At 39.7% G+C, this 20643-nt stretch overlaps 1 protein-coding gene across 2 annotated transcripts in view; it reads right to left on the bottom strand.

The window, feature by feature from the left end:
* Nucleotides 1–20643, bottom strand: part of ablim2 (actin binding LIM protein family, member 2) — a 70071-nt gene that overhangs the window by 20932 nt on the left and 28496 nt on the right. The window contains exons 4-12 of one of the 2 annotated variants that reach the window (XM_062444348.1): nt 19058–19170; nt 18629–18755; nt 17856–17949; nt 10438–10525; nt 9501–9559; nt 5848–5925; nt 5530–5673; nt 4909–4941; nt 3816–3933 (exon numbers count right to left, since the gene is read on the bottom strand). In XM_062444348.1, coding sequence (XP_062300332.1) covers nt 3816–3933; nt 4909–4941; nt 5530–5673; nt 5848–5925; nt 9501–9559; nt 10438–10525; nt 17856–17949; nt 18629–18755; nt 19058–19170 — 854 coding nt within the window. The remainder of the gene's footprint in view (nt 1–3815; nt 3934–4908; nt 4942–5529; nt 5674–5847; nt 5926–9500; nt 9560–10437; nt 10526–17855; nt 17950–18628; nt 18756–19057; nt 19171–20643) is intronic. The other variant, XM_062444349.1, reaches the window with a different exon arrangement.

A 20643-nucleotide genomic window follows, 5' to 3' on the forward strand; every position in this document is an offset into this window, starting at 1 on the left:
TAGAAAAATGTGTTCCTACTGTTCTATATAGGACAGAAATTACATCCTTTTTGATGCAAAGGTTCTATTAGGAGAAAAGGAGCCATTTCAATGAGGACAATCACTCTTTATTCAAATTGAAACTACACTTTGGGCATTATAAAAAAAATATAAAAATGTATTAGATCTGTAATGAAATGTTTAAATTCAACATTCTCAGTGTAGAGGAGGAGCAGGCTGTGACTTGTTCTCCAGAAGGAAATTAGCAAACCGTGCTTAACAGATCATCATGACACCAAACAGTCTCAGAAATTATAGAGAAATAGTAGATAAAGGTAAGGCCACGCTCACACGCAGCTGTAGCAGCGCATGATCTAGATATTCAGTGTCTCACCTACTTTTTTCTGTGTAATGACCATGAGCTAAATGAGCACTAAAGTAACTGATGAGATCCCAGAATGCTGAAACGTCCTTAAAATACCCCCAATGCTTACTTTCAACAATATCACTGTACTATGAGGTTTCAGCAAATACACTGGTGAGTACAATATCATCAGAACTGATAAGAGAAGAAAGCACCTGGCTTTCAAGATACACAAATAAAATCCAGGTTGTTATAAACTGTAATTTACCTTTAAACCATGTCATGGTGTATCTTTAATGACTCTTATCTGTTGTAAAAATATGCTGATGATAACATCTGCAGATGGTCAGTAAACCAGATGTATGCACTTTGGGTAATGATGCTGCAGAGACTCCAAAGATTCTTGCTGACCGATCCCTCTTTCTTATCTCCTTGGCTTGCAGTTAAAACATTTCAATATTTGTCAGAGCTTTGGTGAAGGGAGTCGTTTCAAAGGAATGCATTTACTGATAATAGTTTGACATGATTTATTTACTTGGTATTATGTATTTCTGTCCAAAACAGCTAATTTTAAGAATGATACTCATCACTCTGCCGACGAACCTCAATGTGCCTTTTAATCAGTCATAAAAAAACAAAGCCTGAACTCTCCTTTAGATTCACATCAAGGACACAAGAAGGTGAACACCCAAGGGATACAGTTGGCTACATGACAATGAACAAGGGATCATTCAGGAAAAACAACAGGGTAAATTATAGGTCAAAGGCAGGCAAAAAATTGGGTCAACAATCGGAACAAACAAGCACAAAAATGAAATTATGGATTACCCTAAACCTTCCTCAATGAAGCCCAGGTTATACTCAAATCTATATCAAGTTAAACCATGCACAACAACAACCACGTCCACAGACACAGGTGAACAGGGCAAGCAGAATGAGAAAAACTAAGTGGTCCTGTGAATTTACCTTGATGCACATCATGAAACCCGACAACACCACGATACCGGACAATAACATCACAAAACCTGCTAATCATTCCACTAGGGGACAGGGGGACACAAAAGAAGAGAGAGACTACTGATGTTTTACCGTCAGGAGGAAGTAAACTGAGATGAAGGGATGTCCTAGGTTTAGGGTCAGGTAGAGGGTCCTGTTTGAACCCTGAAGGGCAAAAGGGAGGTAGTTGGATAAGCCATTCTGTAGGGATTACAGCGTGCAAGGGGAAAATGTACAATACTGGTTTGTGATGTTGATTTCGGGGACATGTGGTATCGTGAAAAGCATTAACAGTTTCATGGCTTTAGTTCAAGAATTAAATTAAATAAACTGTCGTGTGTGATCAAACAGTGGTTAGAGCAGATCGACCGTAATGCAGCGCACACCAGGTCAGATGTTCTGTTTCCCATTATGACTCATGGGTCTATGGCGAACCGAGAGACTAAACGATCCAGAGTGAGAGTTTCCAACACATGGTTAATTTGGTGCTTAACCACAGCCCATGCCAACTGAAGTAAGGACCAATTTCATGGCAGTATCACAGCACTCCATTCTTTAGGACCTTTGATCACAGTCAAATACAGAGCGGACAGCAATCTGCTGCTTTGGTCAAATCAAGAGTTTCATGTTTTAGATTCTAAGTTCAACAGTTAAATGTTTCTTCTCTGTTTGGTCAACACCTCCAATTTTCTGCCGAAATTCAGCACTATTGACAAATCTCCTTTCAAATACAGTTTTCTTTGACTTGACAGCAGCAACGATACCAGCAAATAGTCCATTGTCTGTATTGGACCAGGTCTTGGTCTCAGTTTCGGCATGCTTTGATACCTCTGAAGTAAGGGATGAAGTTGTGCTGCTGCAGCATGGCCAGGGTGGTAGGGTTGAGGTGTAAAGACAAGCCTCCACTGCCACTTCCTGGTGTGGGTGAGTACTTGCCACCACCTCCACCAACACCAACACTCCCTTCAGCCCCTCCAGAATAGTGCATAGGGAGGGAGGATGAGTCCCTGGTCAAAGTGGAAGGGTACTTAATGCCACCCATGACGATTGGGGGCAAAGGAAGAGAATTGGAGTCACGGCCCTGGCTGGTGTATCTACTGCCAAGGGATGCGTCTGGCCCTGAATGTCCAATCAGATCACAGGAAACAAGTTGAGCCATGGATTCAATTACAGATGTATTGACTTTGTTTATAGTCAAGTCTTTTTAATTGGGGGACAAAGGGAACAGTGCATATTTGCGGTTTTGAAATATTTAGCATTTTATAAAAGGTCAACAGCACATACTGAACCCTTAAATACTGATCTGTAAATGTCAGAACATTTCACATTTATAAAATTACACATTTTTATGTAATGAAGCAAGCCCTATCACCCTATTCAAAAAGTTATATGGAAAACTGAGTGACTCTGAAATTATTATTATTATGAATCAAGGCCTGTATTTATCAAGTGTCTCAGTAGGGCTGGGTATTAATACCTTTAAGGTATCGACCGAAATAAATTGAAACCAAGTAGTATCAAAACGTCTCGCGTCAAACGATACCTGCAATCCATCCTTTTTGCTTTTTGAACTATTCATAGGGTAAAAATAAGACGTATTATAAAATGCATTATGTATACAGTAATCACATGTATTCATTTTATCATATATTTTTCCATATATAATCTAGATAACTTGCCATGATTATTTGCTTACACTTAAAATCAGTGCTGTTTTCTGCATTTCAATTTTTTCCATTGTTTAATATTCCAAACCCCAACTGTTAGGAAAATATGTCATTCATGTCAATTTCTACATTGTGACAGAGACACAGCAGTGCCACACTAACTCCCAGGAATCATCCCTCTCCTTGCTTGAAAGTCAGCGTAGGAAGCTTCCTGAAAAATTCATAGTGTTAGTAGTCCTCAGTCAGCACAATTCCAATAGGAGGAGACAGTACTTAATTTCTATTTTGAGCAGTGATACTGTAGGTAAATATTTCCATCTCTTGAACACAGTGTGTCATACAGGAATGAACGGGTGCTGTCAAGGGAAAAGTTTATCAGAGAGTAAAAATAGCAGACTTTTACTTAACTGGACAGCCACGCAGTTTTCCGATTGTCCAATGGGTTTTGACAGTGTAATATAAGGGTTGCAGATTTTAATCAAGCCGTAGAGGAGCATGTAATTTAATTTCTGGTTTTGGGTATATGGTCACCAGAAGGAAATCTTCTCAAAATACAGGGAGTGAGGAATCATTTGTGATGTTTGTAACAGATGTTTTCCCCTAATTACAGTAAGCAAGTGTTTTATCCTACCATCTTGTTCCCTATCATTCACTAAGAAGTAAGGGGAAAGAGTATGAATGTAATCTCACATGACTCATGGAAAATGCAATCCTTTTAAAGTTTTAGAATTTCAAACTTTAACTCTGTTTTAGAGTTTTCTTGCGACAAAAGCAATAAAAGGATTGTCACACGTGTATGAGGCTGATACCTGCTCGGCTGTAATTCTGGGGGGAACGGGACGGGGTGTAACGTCCGTAGCCCCCCAGGGAGCTGTTGGAGCTGGGGCTGGAAGGTCTTCGTTGACGGGGTGACTTCTCCCCATCGCCCTGGACACACAAACAAAATACCAGAAAAAAGGAACATTCTGATTATAGATTTACTCCTTAATCACAGTCAGGCAGGAATGTAGGAAAGAGTCCATCTGATATCGGTTTTAATGAGACAGATCAAGTTGCACAAGGCATACAAAAGTTCTAATATATGACTAATGATAAAAAGATAACACAAATGTCAGGGGGAATACTGATACTGTTATATCCAAGAAAACATGGATCAACAAATGGAAAAAAATTGGGGTTTTTAAGTCATAAATGGACTAATACATGTCCCAAAAAAAAAGTATACATGATTCAAATGATGATCAATATCAGTGTCTTATGCCACCTGCAGGCTTACATGACTGAATTAGCCACATCAGCAAAATATTAATAGGAACATTATTGTGTAGTGTGTCTTTCATCTAGTACATAAAGATAATGGTCCTATTTGAAGGATAACTCACTTTTATTACTACTTGGGTCTAATTTATTTTTTGTTTTGCCTTAACCAATTAGTAGTGAGTGATGTACCCATCTCAATAAGCCATTTTTAAAATGAAGATCGATGCTGAAGTAGCACTTGCTAAGAGTTTTTCTGAAAATCAAAGAAATATGCAAATCTTGAAAGTTGATATTTCTATAGGTCTTACAACAACCTGTACAGCTATATCCATCACATCCACATCTGTCATTATTTTTGTTGCCATTTTCATGTATAAAGATGTCACCTACAGTATGTAAGAAGATGGCATCCCCCATTTTTAATTATATGCCTACAAAGCTCTGATTCCTAAATTTTTCCTCCAGCTGGTGCACATAGCCATCTATCAGACCTTTTTGAACCAGTCTTGGTATGTGATGACCTAAGTCCCCCCCCCCCCCCCCCCCCCCCCCCACACACACACACACACACAGAGACAGGAGGCATGTTAAACTGATGAAGAATAAATGACATCCACAGTGAGACACAGTGCATTATATTACCTCAGTAGGAGTAGGAGAAAGCAGCAGGGGGGACTGCAAATGAAGAGGGGGAGAAAGCCAATGATTAGGACGAACTCATATGTGAGGTTATATGAGTTGAGCCAATGAAAGTGATCATTCAATGTCAGTGAGTAATGACGTTCACTGAGCTGAATGAACCGGGTCCAAAGTACACCGTTCCATTTCTACATGCTCGGGGGCAATGAAACTGTGACTGCACTGCAAAGGAATGGTTGTGTTGGTGAGAGAAAAGCCAGCGTTGATGAATGACTGTTACTGATGTCACTGTCAGACTGAGGGAGGGTGATGGAGGGATAGCAAGGAGGAGAAATGACACAAACTGACTCACGACACAAGAAGTAGATGACTAAGGAAAACCAGTTGGTGGTTTCATTTATTTGGAATAGAAATGCATTCAAATAAATTCATCATATACGCTAATATAATATATGTCTCTCTGCTATGAGGTGGAGTATGAGTTGGTATTAGTGAAACTGAACTGCTCAAGGAAGGTACATGTACTGTACAGTACTTGAGTACTTGTGTTATCCTCCACAAGAAACTGGAGAGAAGAAAAGAGTTAGGAAAAAAAGAAAGGAGATCTGTGATAGGCTGCTCTACCTCTCCATAGTGCCTCTCCTCAGATGGATAGCTGACGTAGGGAGAGTAGGACAGCATGTCAGGCCTGTCTATGTTATAGATGGCCTTGGTCTTTGGAAGGGCTGCCAAGTCCTTGTAATCCAGCATCTCCTCTCCTAGTTTGGCCTGGCAGCAGGAAAAAAAACATTTCATCATTTATGGATAATTTACTGGTAATCCAATAAGTTTAGTTCAGCATATATGCATCAAAGAAAGGATACACATGATGCTGTGAAGTAAAATGCTAAACTGTGGGCAGCTACTGCTCCCTAGTGTTGAGTAGAGGTAATGTCAGCTTACATAGATGACTCTGCTGGGAGAGCCTGAGGCGCTGGATGCTGGGACTGAAGTGATGCTCTCAGATGAAGTCCGGGTCACCTGAAACACACATGCACACATACACAATTATTACTTAACTATACTGGTTGCTCATAGGTTGACGAGCTACAGAGAGACATATTTGGTATATTTGCTGCTCATCAAGCTCATGCTTTGTGTGAACAGCCCAGAATTCAATTAAAACCTGCCTTGTTCTGTCCCTTTAAGCAACCCCATTCACTTTTCTTCAGTGCTGCATGTACAGCAATTTTGTTAGTGAAGCAATAATAATCATTTTGTTCATAAATGATTCCTTTTTTTACTTATTGATAAACCGATTTCCCTGAGCCCAAGGTAATGTCTACAATTTTCTTTCTTGTGCGGCCAACACATTAAAACCAAAAGATATTTAATTAACAATATATTAAACATAGAAAAGCAGTGCTTGGCACTGATAAATGACTAAAATAATTAACCCATTATCAACTATCTGCCACAGTTTCTTTGCGATACCCAGGTGGGCACCATGATGAAGAGTTTCAGACTACTTGGGATGATATTAGCTTCAAAAAGAGCCCAAGCTAATCAAGACTATAAGATTAGCATAAAATTGGACTAACATTTGAATCCTCCTCACTTTTTGTTCAAGGAAACTATAATGACAGGCAGATTTGCTGTATACTTTTCTATTTTTTCAAAAGATACTAGTGGAAACAGCGTCGAAGCTTCAACTGTGAGCCAGTGTTTTAGCTGTTAGCAATTCACGCTGTTTCTCATTACAAAATTCAAACCATTGTGCTTGTAGGTTTATGGAAGCTTGATTCCAGGTAGAAGTTACATTTTTACTTCCTATTATTGGTGTTATTTTAACACCAGGTGAGTCGCTAGCACTTCTGCATATTCAGTGTTGTGGAAAGAGGTGTAGCTAGCATTAAGTGTCTTACTTTATGAGGTCAGATGTGCTGATGGTAAATAAGCTAGCTGTCAAAAGTAACCCATCTCTCACTAGCACTATGCTACTGTATAGTTCAAACCTACAGAAAACAGTAATATGCTCAAAACTTCCTATTAGCCTATTGAAATTGAAGTGATGAAACAGTATTTTTGGTGCCCCATCCATATTGATATTAAACCAATCAAGTTACAGCACCTACATCGTTTATCATTACCCAAAATTAGCACCCACAGGGAAGATGCAGACTATAAATAATATTCGAAAACCCTAACCTTAACCCAGGTTTCCATAGCACGATTGGCTCCAAACTAGTTGTGATGTCAGACATCATGCTTGTAGGCCCGCCCCTTAAAATTGGATTTTCAGTGTGCACAGAGAGACTTTCCACTTTCAGCAGATGAATGTGAAAATAAACTCTGCATATATATCATTCTATACAGTGAAATCCAAACACACAACTGTAGAAAAAAGAAGAAAAACATATTTTTGAGTGGAATTAAACCAAAACTAAATATGACTTCAAAGTACACATCATTTTTGGAACTTTTTAGTCCGCGCAAGCAAAAAAACATTTTATTCATTTATGTTCAACCAGACATAAATACTGCATCACACACACACTAAGTGCAGTGGCTTTATTAGTGAAGCTGTGTTGGGTGTGGTCTATTGGCACCAATCAGTTATTGCTGTTAAAGCACACAAGTTGAAGACAGAGAGTGGACTTTCTACACTTTCCCCTTTAAAACAAATTAAAGGAGGATTAGGAGGATGTTATTACTATTTAATCTTGAAATAACTCAGATTTGTCCTCTGTCTGTTCAAATTGTGTGAGTGTCACCTTCCATGGATAGAGATGATATATTCTACAGATGCAAGAACTGAGGCACGCCAGCCATCTCCACTAACTCATTAAACCACCCCTGTACATGCACAGACTAATAATCAGCATGTTACAGCATCATCAGTCACTGACCAATCAATTCCATCAGTTCTGCATCACATGAGTAGTATTCAGTATTGTGTTTTTACAGTACATGGCTACTGCTCAGCATGAAGCAAATACAGCACTAAAGTGTCAAACGTCATGATCAACCCATGCAGCAGATGACTGTGGGGGTGGGAGGGCTTGAGTGGGGTTTGGGGCGGGTGCAGGGACGTACAGGAGCACCAACCTGTTGCTCAGGGATGTCATTGAGCTGTATCCGGACCTGCTTCTGGGAAGGAGAGGGGTTATGATAAGGAATGGAGAATGGGGGATGGAGGACGGGCAGGCCTGCTGACTCAATGGTAAAACAATGTTATTTTGTCCCCAGCTGTCAAATAAATCTCTCCTCCTCATTGTGATTGGTCAGCCACATCTTCCTTGTATTTACTGAGTAGTCAGGAAATCTCTTTTAAAGAGTTGAACTGTTGAGAGTCACTACATCCGACAACATGTTGACTTGTTCGCTCACTTGTAGAGCAGTCATTGTGTTTGTAACAGAGAACAGCTTGCAACACAGCTCTATAACTAATGTTAGATATTGTGCATAAATCTTGAAGACAAGAGAGAGAAGTATATGTATGGGTCAGATACAATATAAGTAGTCTTCATAACAGTGGCTTAGATATGAGAGGAGAAGCAGTATTAGAAAACATTGAACATTTAGAGAACACTGTGTTGCTCAGTCTTATAATCTTATTTATCTAGAAATGCATATATTGAAACTTCTGGCAGTAGAGTGAGGTCATTTGAAAAATAAAACAGTGAAACCTCACAGATTTAGGAAAATCTTAGGAAATTAAATTAAACATTCACTGTTTTTTTGTTGTTGTTGATGTTGTTTGGTTTTTTGGCCACTTGGGGGCAGTAGAACAAGATGAAAACAAAACATTAAAGGCACCCTGTGGAGTTTTTCCTGTATACTAAGTCTCTACTACTTACAGTGTTACTCACCAAAAAATATAGTGTGTATCCTTGAGATTGAATGCATTTCCCTCTGCATTTACTCATTTAAAACATTTACAAAGTTTATTTTCTACTTTACAGTTTGAAACCTACATGTTTGCTAACTTCTAATCTTCTTCTTTCCTACCTTACGGGCACAATGCTATGTTTGTTGGCCAAGCTGCCACCTGTTGATGAGTGGCAGGATACTATATATACTTGACTGCACATGCGAATGTTTGCACATGTGCATAAGAACAGACAAAAGAGGGAGCCATGTGTAAATCACTGCTCCATAGCGCTCATAGTGGTCAAAAACACCACAGATAATCTCTATATGATCACCTTATTAAGTTGCTGTTGCTAACATGTTTCACACTAGTAATCAGTGCTAGATAGTACATAGAAATGCATTTTGCGACTTAATAGCTTTCAGTTTTTCTTCAGTCTCAGAGTATAATCATAGTAGGATATACATAGGATCCATGTATAGAAAGAGATTTTAGACAAAATACCTGGCATTAACTGTGTGCAGCTTACTGATCCAAGTTGGAAAAATGTCAAAGTGGTCTACCACAGTACAGTAGTTGTAGATACTCTTGACAGATAATAAGCGGTTTCAAGGTTTATAAGGCAGCAACATGAGGAACAAGTGAACTAATTCAACTACTCTTTAAGAGCTTTTAACTTGAACCAAGCCTCAAGAGTCTTATATCTGTACACAGCTGTGGTTTGATGATCATTTCCACCCACCTTACTCTTCTCCTCCTGCTTGGCTGCTTGTCTGCATGGAGGGTGCCAGATAGAAGATCCTGAAGAGACAGAGCGAGAGAGAAACTGTCAGAAATCAGATGTAGCCAGGCATGATCACTTTTGATGTACTCTGTACTTGCCCATTTATAATCATATAAACGTGATTATTTTGTACTATATGGGCACATTTTATGTATTAGCTTGCAGATTCACCCAAGGAGACAACATTTTCGTAAATTAAATACAAAATAATGAAAATAATACCACTGACAAAGCCAGAAAACCCAATATGACTCATCTACTTTCCTCTGAATGAAATAGGAAGACACCAAAATACATGCCTGACTCATTCCCTTCTCCGTTGAAATGAAATATCTTCATGGTTATGATTTCAGAACTCTACTCCCTTTACTAAATCAATATTTCCTTCAGTGACAAACAAGTAGAAGTTCAATAAGAGTTAAAACAAATCAAGCTCTTAAGGAAAAGCACCAGCTGCTACTTCGTGTGAGTGCCACAGCAGCTGTAAATAATATCACCATGACTGTGTCGGCATGACTCAGGCACACAAATCATGAGTGTATGATTCATTCACCAAGCTGCAAACCCAGTTGATTTAGAACTAGCAGACCCACAATGAATTGGGGTTATGCTGATATGCTGCTGTAGGTGAGTGATAGGAAAGAGAGACTGAAGACAGATTGGAATAAGAGATTGAAGAGAAAGAGAACAGAGTAGGCCAAAATAAATGTGCCCACACCTGATTTTTATCGGTGATGTTCATTATCATCTAAGAATAGACAGTCATGTGTTTTTGAATCCTTTGTGGTTAGGCAGCAACAGCAACATCACCTGCTCTGAAGTTTGGAGCTACAATAAAAGAAGTCTTTCAAGGACCTGCAGACAACATTAAAAGGGACCCAAAACTTTCTTTTACCTTGCAGGTACATTTCTTCTCCTTCTGCAAACATCTGCTCACAACGGACACAGCGGGCACATGTGGGGTGATAATGCTTCTCTCCAGCCTGTCGCAAATAAAACAAGACAAGGTTTTAATAATGTAGCAGTCACTGTTGAGTTTGGTGTCTTCTGGATATTGTTAAAGGGGTGCTCTGGCAGTTTAGTAATTTAATAATGCCAGACTTGAGAAAAACATTGAAAAAAGGAATGGTCAGCATTGAGGCAGCAGTAGTTTAGGTCAAGCCCGAAAAACACTGGATTCTACACCAACCATGATGCAACCCAATAGCTTGTCCTTTGAGTTATTTTCTCAGACAGGAGAGAGCTCATCCATAGCCACAGAAGGCTAAACAGTGCTTCCATGACTACCAAACTGTCTTTAACATGTAAAATCAGGCGGGACGAAATACCAGCCTTCTTCCTAACAGTCAGCTGTAGAATGCAAGTATGGAAGCCCTGTCTGACCAAGTAAGGGAAACATAAATGGTTAATGTCAGAAATGACCAACATAAAAATACAAGTCAAAATTATGAGATACTAAATGAGAGTTTGGACTTTGGACTCATAACCCTAACCCTAATCCATAAACTGGACTTGGTAAGTCAAAGATTTGATTGATTATTTCATAATTATGACTTACTGTTTCATATTATAACCTATGTTAGAAACTTGACTTGGTAGGATGAACATTTTTACTTTCTGTCTGGAAATCTTGGGTAAAAAATTAGATTTTTTTAAATCATAATTTTGCCTGAGAAATTCAAATGTTCTGCTTAATTCTTACTGTTTGTGTTTGTGCACCCAAGAGCTGCTCTCTGCATGTTTGAATGCTCACTTTATTAGCATATTCATAATTAGTTCAATCAAAATGATGATGCAGCATGAATAGTCAGTCCCTGAAGTGTTGCTGAGCTTATTGTAATTCAGAATCCAATTAGCACTCCTTCATTAAGTGCCACAAGCTAAAAATGACTACCAAAAAAAGCTGTGTTATATAATTTGACCACAAGGTGGAGCCCTAGAGTTGAGTAAGAAGCACTGCAGTAGCAGAGAAAGATGCAAAGGCAACATACATTCACCTTTACTCACCAAAGACATAATAAACTCAAAATACAAGGTACATAACCAGTATTTGTTCATTTTAGGCTCAATGGTGAAACTGTCCTTTAAATCTAAACTAAAAACCTCCAAAACGTTTTCCAATAAACCTAAACAATTCGTCTGCAGTGGCTGACCATTTATCATAACCTGTGTGTTTAGCATGGACTTACTATTAAGTGTTTTGACGTTTAGAGGCTAATGGGGGTAATATGCTATCTCCAGAGCTTGAGGATGAATCCACAAGGCAGTGTGAGTCTTCATGGCCAGAATGGATGTGACAGTGATATTGCTTTAAAGCCATAATGTGGCTTGTTTCTTGGCTTGTGAAACCAAAGGAAACTGGGATAAAAAGATTCTCACTGATCCATTCAGTTCTCAGGTTTCAGTTACTAGTAAAAGAGTCAAGTTGGGTCCAAAATACTGCTTCCAATGTTGATGTTCTAATTACCCTCAGGCCTGACAGTTTTCAGGTACCTTTTTTTTTTCTTTTCTTTTTTTGAAAGATGCATTAATGCACTCTGGGTTTGTGTGTTTCTCATGGATCTAGCCAACAAATGATGACCTCCAACGACACCTCATCAGTAATTGTTGTAGGAGGGGAAAACTTATTCCTTTTCTTGAAAAGATTGTGTAAATTTGCAAGTTTGTTCCAACAGGTTATTCAGTCTATAAGGAATCCAAAGACCACACCATTTGTACCATCATTGCTCAATACCAATACCTTTTTCTTTCTTGTTTTGTATTATGACAACAAAAAACATAATTGGAGCCAAGCAGAATTATTTCATTCTGTTGGCAGATTTCTTGTTTTAAAACACTTATGATTTATGGACTCAGTAATGAAACAAATGACTTAAGATGCATTCTTTTACAATGAGATATTTTCTCTTCTCGCAAAACAATCATCTGATGTCTGCTGATCTCAGCCTCCCAAAGGAACCCCGTATTTCTTCAACAGCAGACTGATTGCTCACAAACCCTCTGAGGTCCCACCACTTTGCTGCGTCATGTCAATATGGAAAGATACCAGAAAACAAGACGTTGACACCCTATTTCTTGGAAAACCCCCTGTTTAATACTTATCTGGAACAAGTAGACAGCAGGTGTAGAGAGGAAGCAATGAAAGACATGTACTGACTGTACTAAAAACGAGCATGTGGACTCTAGGTAATACTGGGAAAAAGTTCTTGAGTACTGGCAACACGTTGTGAACGCCATGCCAAAAGTTCATTCTTGAACTGAATTGAGACAGATAAATAGACAGAGGCCGAGAGAAAAGAGGAAGTTGACTTAGAAACATTGAGGCCCAGAGATAAAAGGCCGGAACTGGATTGAAATTCAAACATGGAAAGTATGAGGAGGCAGGAAAGAAGATAGCCCTGCAATCAAATCCTTCCTTTGTAAGAATCTGAAGCAGCAAGAAGGGGAAATTATCATATTCAATGTCCGGCAGGGCTGATAAGTCAAGGAAGAGGAGGGGTTGGGGATATTAGATGGGGGATGAACTTGAAAGCTGATGATTGGATGTTTTACTTTGGAATGGGGCTGTAGTTGGGGTGCCAGGATTGAGGTTTTTGGCTGAGGCTCCTGCCGAGTTTTGGGCTTACCCACACATCTGTGGTAGATAGCAGAAGAGATCATGGCAACTAAGTGGTGAAAGGACAGCTGAGGTTACCTCTTTATTTACCCAATTACCTACAAACCATCTGCTTATCATCTCTCTCCCACCCTGTCCATCACCTCATCTAGTAATTGCAGAAACCAGTCAGGCGAGGGAGGTCGTCCATTTAGAAGATTAGAAATAGATTTTGGTGAGGGTGCACACACACACACAATCAGTGATGTGTTTCATAGTCTAGGTCAGTCTTTCATCAAGACAAGTGTACCGATATCAAACTCTGTATTTGAAAGTAATAATTTGTGACATTTTCATACTCTCTGCATTACTGACTGGAACACAATAGAAATTCAATCAATATCCAGTTCAAGCTTGAACATTTCTTGTTTTACATAGTCACACTCAAGGTCTTAGAGTACTTCAAACAAAGTAGGTCATAAGAGCTCAAAAAGGCTTCACTCGACTTGCAGGGCAACGAGCACGCAGTTAATGGGTTTGATTACGATGCACACTGTCTGACAGACTTTCAGACACCAACGAAAGGTTAAGTAATCAGTTAAGCAACCAAGGGAAAAAAGAGAGAGCTTGTGAGAATTCAAAACTTGCCTACTTTCTCACCTCCACACACCCAGCCAATCATTACGTAAAGTGACCGGGATTGCCAGATTACCTTGGAAGCACTGTTTCACCTTTGACCTCTGGCCATGGTATAACCTGAAAGTGACCCATGATGGACAATACCTTACCCCCCTCTTTCTCATCTTCTCTTTAGGCTACTTGTCAGTTAAACTAGTAATTGCTGGAGTAAACCTACACTACACCATCCCTCTGCGCTGTGCTCTTTGCCCCACTGTTCCGTTAGCATGCTCCTGTCTCTGACTGACAGCAAATCAAGACACCAGAGCACCAACTGACACTACATGACTGGCAGGTGATAACTGGGACGAGCGATGAACACACACAACAATGAACTCTGAGCAGCTAAGATGGGGGCAAAAACAATCACCAAAGTCTCAATTCGCCCTTTTCCACCACTGCCACCTCCAGTTATTGACTCGGTACGTCCCCACTGAACAGACTCTTTGATCTCAACCAAATGTCATGACATTTTGAATGCTCAGTCTCTCCATTATAATTTCAAAGTGCAGCCCAGCACAGGTAGAGTGGCTGGAAATGGCTTCAATGCCCAATACACTCTGCATGGTGACATTTGATTGAATAATTTCAAAGAATACCAAAGAGCCGGGCCTGTGTTCATTGAGTATGGCAGAATCTCTCAGAGGAACTGTGCTACAGAAAGTTCGATTTTATGTCTTTTATAAACTTGCATGCCATATTTAATATCATACAATATCAACTCACCCTTAGGTGCTGCTGAGCATGAAAATATGAGTGGAAGTGAGTTAAGTGTTAACTTAGCTGGATGTCCGTTTGTAAGTAAGTTATTTGTACTAACCTAACTTGGTAGTCTTGGTAGATACCCCATTGACTGATTCATGTCTGGATGCACATAATTGGTTATTTTTTTGTATATTGTTTTTACGTTTTTGAATTTAAATACTGCTTGTAATGTGTTTTATGTTTTGTTACAGCACTGTTGTAGCACTCAAATGGTCAAACCTAGTTGGCTTCTACTGAGGCTGGTTGGGTGATTTGAGCTGCTTTTTTACAGTTTCAGATTTTTCAATAGTTCCAACAATGTCTGAAATCAAGAGTGGATTTGAATTTCTGAAAACTTCTGTATGAATCTTTGCAAGATGTGTTTCAAAATGTAGCCACTGTGGCCACAATGATAGCCCAAGCACAAACTGTCAGTTTTTATCAGGCAATAAACACAAGACCACTTCACCACTCCCTCCTCAGTACACACACATGAACAAAAACACACACTTTATAGGTACAGGTCCTTTTAGTCTTGCTCTACTGACTTTGGCTCCAGACCCTACAGGGCCAAAAGAACCAAGCACACACCTGATCGCCAACACAAAGGGAAAAGGAGGTGGATGATGTAATTTAAACACAAACACACACACACACACACACACCGAGAGAAACACAGAAACATGCTCTCATTCCATTTCTTATGTTTCGCTGCTCTCCAGACACTGGAACCTGATAGGTGTTTATGAAAGGAGAGAATGTGAAAGACTGCCAATGTGATGAAAGAAAGCAGAGAAAGTGAGAGAGAGGGATTGTTGTTTGTCCCTATAATGCCGCTCTGTTGTTCCCGAGGTCATGGCGGGAGCTTCCAAGACCCCCCGTCTAAAAGCTTTCTTCCTCTCTTCCTCCCCTCATCCCTCTATCCGCCCAAAGGAGAGTATCCCGTGTCCGTTCCCTCCATCGCTGCAGAACAACGGGTTGCTTCAATAAAACCACATTCTCCTGCACTGATTTATACCTGCCTCTCCAATAGACGTTCTCATCCAAATGTGTATTAATCCGCTTCTTAAAGTAGTCCCTGAAAAATGTGTTATTTTTTCCTGCTTGAGTAACGTTAGCTAAAAACTACAACGCCCAGCCTTTTTTGAAAATTCATATACTAGTGTAACATTTTAAACATAGCTGGTTTTGGTCTTTTTATGCAAATTCGTTGAAAATAATAAAGATAAAGAAAATCGCTGGACTTATCCTTTAAGGTGACCTTGCCATTAAAAATAAAGAGCCACATGTGTTGTCCCTCTACCAGCCATCTGAGCTACTGACACCATGAATCTCATCACAGTTTAACAGAGGTTTGCCTGTAAAATGTCTGTTCACCACTATCACTATCACACATAGATATTTATCTCCAGCTGCTTCAAATAAGGAAAAAATATCAATGGAATCTTATTTCATTTAGCGTCTTTTTCACTAATTCACCATGTTGTGTGAAATATAATACATTGGTTATTGGTTATCGTGAAAATATAGTATTTCTTGGAGGCGGGAGGAGATGTGTTTTATTATTTAGCGTGACTGAATGAAAAATGAAAGCAGTATGCAGGTAGGAAACAATATAAGTCTCATTTTTCACAAAAATATAAATATTAAACCTTGGTTCCAAGATTCTAAGAAACACAAATTCATTGGTAAAAACTTAATAATCTCACCTCAGTGCCAGATTTTTGTCCCCATTGTGTACTCCATTGGCTGGCTACCAGCATGGCGTTTTTACTCCCCTAATCTAGTTTAGCCTGTTCCACTATTTTTGTAGAGAAGCTGCTCTTTCTCTCCATCTGTGTATATATTTGTTCAGTAAGGCACACAAACTGAATCATGTCACATGCATACAGTAAAATGACACACGCGTGACTTAATGACGGTGACAACCTAGGAATGACGTGTCCGTTCTAACATGTTACACCTTGTATCTAATAACACATTTTTAAAAGAGCATCGGAAACCGGTGACGTTTTTTCATAGCTGTCTGTATTTTCTAGAACAGGATGCTGCGTCGCTTTGTTTGGCGCCACAGAGAGGAATGTAGAGGTAGACTGTCACCTGAGAGTGAGTGACAGGCCTGAGGGGCAGAAGAGAGGAAACAAAGAGAGCCAATATGTGTGTGTGTGCTGTAGAGAGCGAGGTCAAAGCTGTTAGCCCACAGCAGAGAAAAAGAAAAAGAGATTGTGCTGAATAGCCAAGCAGATCCTGGCTGGCTGGTAATTCCCAGTGGACCCAAACACTGCAAGCTACAGTGGGACTAATGCATAGTCTCACCCCATTCGCCTCTGGAAGCTGTACTGTACATTGTCCCTTTTATAGTTTGAGGGCAATTCTGTTACTGATGATGTCAAAGCTTAAAAACTGTAAAGCGACACATAAAAAGAAGCTATTTCAAGATCTGTACAGAGTTGTAGCTATTCTATAAGCTCTTCTCCATGCATTTATTATGGATCTCATCGGCATTAGGGCTGTATAAGATCTGATTAAATTTTAAACATGCCTCTGGGGAAATGAGGTCACCACTGGAGTCTATTCCTATGAGAGCATAACATTATGCAAAATAGTTATGGCAGAAGACAGAAACAGATGAACATGATGAACAGTATAAGTTTACACTGTTTAAAGAGGCACCCAAGTGATTTCGTTTTGCACCTCAGAAAACTGGGAACCCACAAGAGACAGATTTTTTTTTAAAGAACTGTCAAAATTAGAGCAGCAGAGGCCCAGATATCCTGACTTGTATGGGTCAGGATCATAAATCCTACATTTCCCAGAATGCAACATGATAGTGCCTCACTCTTATAACCCTTTCTGACTGGTAAATTACTACACCTTTTCACCTACGTGCACCAAGTTTGTAGGCTTTCTGAAAAAAACCGTATGCAGTCCCCAATAGAATTTTAAGTTCTGTGATTAGATGTGTCTTGCCTAAACGCATCTTGGGAGTTGTAGTCTCTTCTCTGTTTTTATATGCACAGGTACATTTTTTATCAAAGGTCCTTTTTTTCTATTGCATTCAACTTAAGGCCTGTTTATGTATTATTCTGCATCCAACAAGCATGTTTTGGTTGTTATTTGTTGAATATTACACAGTAGTATTGCTTGTGAAAAACAACCAAAAAACTTTTATACCTATTACTCATTTAGTCCCTATGATGGAGCGACACAGTTGAACCACATGCTACATCCTGGCAAGCTCAAAGCTACCACAGAGTATTTATTCTGAATGTAACCCATCAATGCTGTGACCTTACCTCCAGGACTTTTCCGGTGATGTACTTCTTGCAGCTCTCGCACTGGATGCCAAACATGGCGTGGTAGTCCATCTCGCAGTAGGGGATCCCATCCCTGGTGACACAAAAAACAGGGCAAGAAAGCAAATCAGAGACAGCGCAGGCTATCAGACACACTTCATTGAACAGAGCCGACAGCATTCAGCAAGTGCTTGGGGAAGATGTTGAAATAACATACCATCAATATGAAACTGTGACAGAAAACAGCAGTTTCATTTTTATTGAAAATAGGTGTAATGTAGTGAAGACTTTTAGATTTAGTTCAAAGAAAAAAGAAAACCTTCAACCAATCATGTGTTGTTCTTTTCAAGATTAGAAGAGGATGAAAAATGTGGTTATTTTGGTTGTGCACAGATTGGTGACAATTAAAAAAAAACCCAACAAGATAAATTGCCTTATTAGAGTAATGTTTTTTCCACCATAAGAACTCAGAGTTCCTTTACTGGAGGGGTAAAAAGCATCTTCCATAATTTGGTGTTTTGATGATGGTATTGGAGAGTGCTGTCCTGTCCAACACGTCATGTCTCATTTGTTAAGGCATTTCCTTTAATTTGTCAGTGGCAGGAAGTTTAAAATGACCTGATTTGATGGAAAGTCGGCAGCCAAATAAAAGGAAGTCTGGTTTTGATTTGATTCAGTTGTAAGATTTGTGTTAAAAGTGATGATGAAGTGGATGTTGTTGTAGTGTTTGTGGTACTTTAGTAATAGTACCGCATTCTGAAGGCCAGACTTACTTGCTGATGTACTCAGCATTGAGGACCTTGTTGCAGACTTTACACTTGAAGCAGCCCAGGTGCCAGTGCTTGTCCAGTGCTACAAGGGACTGTTCATTCTGAAACTCCTTCCCACAGCCGCAGCAGTCTGCACACAGGACAGAAAGATGAAGGGAAATCAGTTGATGAGAAATAATACTGAGGTTGATTGTCTCTGAGCCGAAGAATTCCCTGCACATCACTTGGATTTAAGCAAAAGGACGAAAAGAACATTTTGGTTTGCTGTGAGGGGAACGACTTGACACAGTTTAAGAAAGATCCAATTTAAGAGATGGAACAGAAAATTACAAGACCAAGCAGTGCAAAAAAAAAATGACAGTTTGCAAGGGGCAGAAGTTTACTTTTGGCATGATTTAGAGACAGAGAGACAGACATAAACAAAGTACTGACTGTGGACAGCCTGTATGGGTGCAGGGCTGTTGGCAGGGAGAGGCTCGGTACATTTTTGGCAGATACACTCCTTCCCGTTAAATGTCACTCGGTCGCCAGCCGGGAATGGCTGTCTGCAAACAAATAGAAGAGAGACAGAACAGGTGAAGACTTTGTCTGATATATATCTTGCTTCTAAAAAGTTTTCAAATGTATTCTAAGCTTTTGAAGCAGGCACTTTATTGTAGTCTGATGAATACAATCCCTACACACCAGACCTAAAAGAATTCTCTGAACGGACATGAAGTAAAAATAACAATCTAATGATGACTATTGTTGGTCAGGATGGAGTTTCCTTCTAATCATTAGGGAATAACATTTACTGGACCTTTTGAGTAAAATGCTATCCCAAAACTGCTGAGTAATGCAGTCCTTCATTAGATTTGATATTTAATTCGTACCATGACATTGATAAAAGGCATATTTATATTAACTGTCCCCATATCCCAGAACAGAAAGAAATGTGGCAGTGATAAGATTTTTCTTAACCTTGAAAGAAAAGTCCTGCTTTTCATTTGTCATATCGGGAATGAAAAGAGAGGCAGGTATTGACTATAGCCTGATTGATATCAGCCTCAATGGGAGTGACAGGTTGAAGGTCCTTGTCATACAACATTAAATCAGACAATACATTACCCAAAGTTTCTTTGCGAGATGGTGTAAAACAGTAAAGAACTGCATCATCAGTATAAAAGTGGACATCTGTGTTTGACACATCCATTCAAAGACTTTGACAGTAAAAAGAAGGGGGCCCCAATACTGAACCCTGTGGTACACCATTGGTCACATTCAGAGACTTTCATTTAAGCCCTTCAACCTGCACACACTGTGATCTACTTGATAAATAGTGTGCCTCAATAGTGCCTCCAACTTTGTGGCAACATGACAATGCCCCCACGCACAAAGTCATAGTCCATAAAGAAATGTTTTTCCCAGTTTGGTGTAGACGAACTTGATTGGCCTCCACAGAGCCATGACCTCAACCCCATCCAACTGGAACATCGAGTACCAGCTATGCCTCATCACCCAACAACAATCACCAAACTAATTCTTGTGAATGGTACCAAATCCCTGCAGCCAGGTTCCAAAAGCTTTTGGGAAACCTTCCAAGAAGAATGGAGGGTATAACAGTAGCAAATCACTGCCTACGGTTTTCCGAAATGACATGGTCAACATTCACATTTAGGTGTAACACTTAGACACGGAAGCTGCCGCGAGGAAACGATCAAATCAGTGTGTGGTTTAATTGTACACTCATTCACCAGCCAAAATCCTTTTAGAGACAAATGACATTATAATGCTAGAGTCAAAATAAACACACTGAAACCATGTTAATGTCTCCTGGCTGGTAAGTGCTGCTCAAACGCAGCTGCTGTCGCTGAGTCAAGTACAGAAGGAATAACAATTCTTTGGCACTGCAGAGCTCTGACTTGCTGCCACGTGCTGCTTCCTAAAGCTCGGAAATGTGATATTAGAGCTGCTGTCACACTGTCACAGCCAGCTACTGAGGAGAAATACATCCAAGCACACTGGGTGAGGCAGAGATA

This window comes from Scomber scombrus, chromosome 23 (assembly GCF_963691925.1).
Source record: "Scomber scombrus chromosome 23, fScoSco1.1, whole genome shotgun sequence".
Classification (NCBI taxonomy): domain Eukaryota; kingdom Metazoa; phylum Chordata; class Actinopteri; order Scombriformes; family Scombridae; genus Scomber; species Scomber scombrus.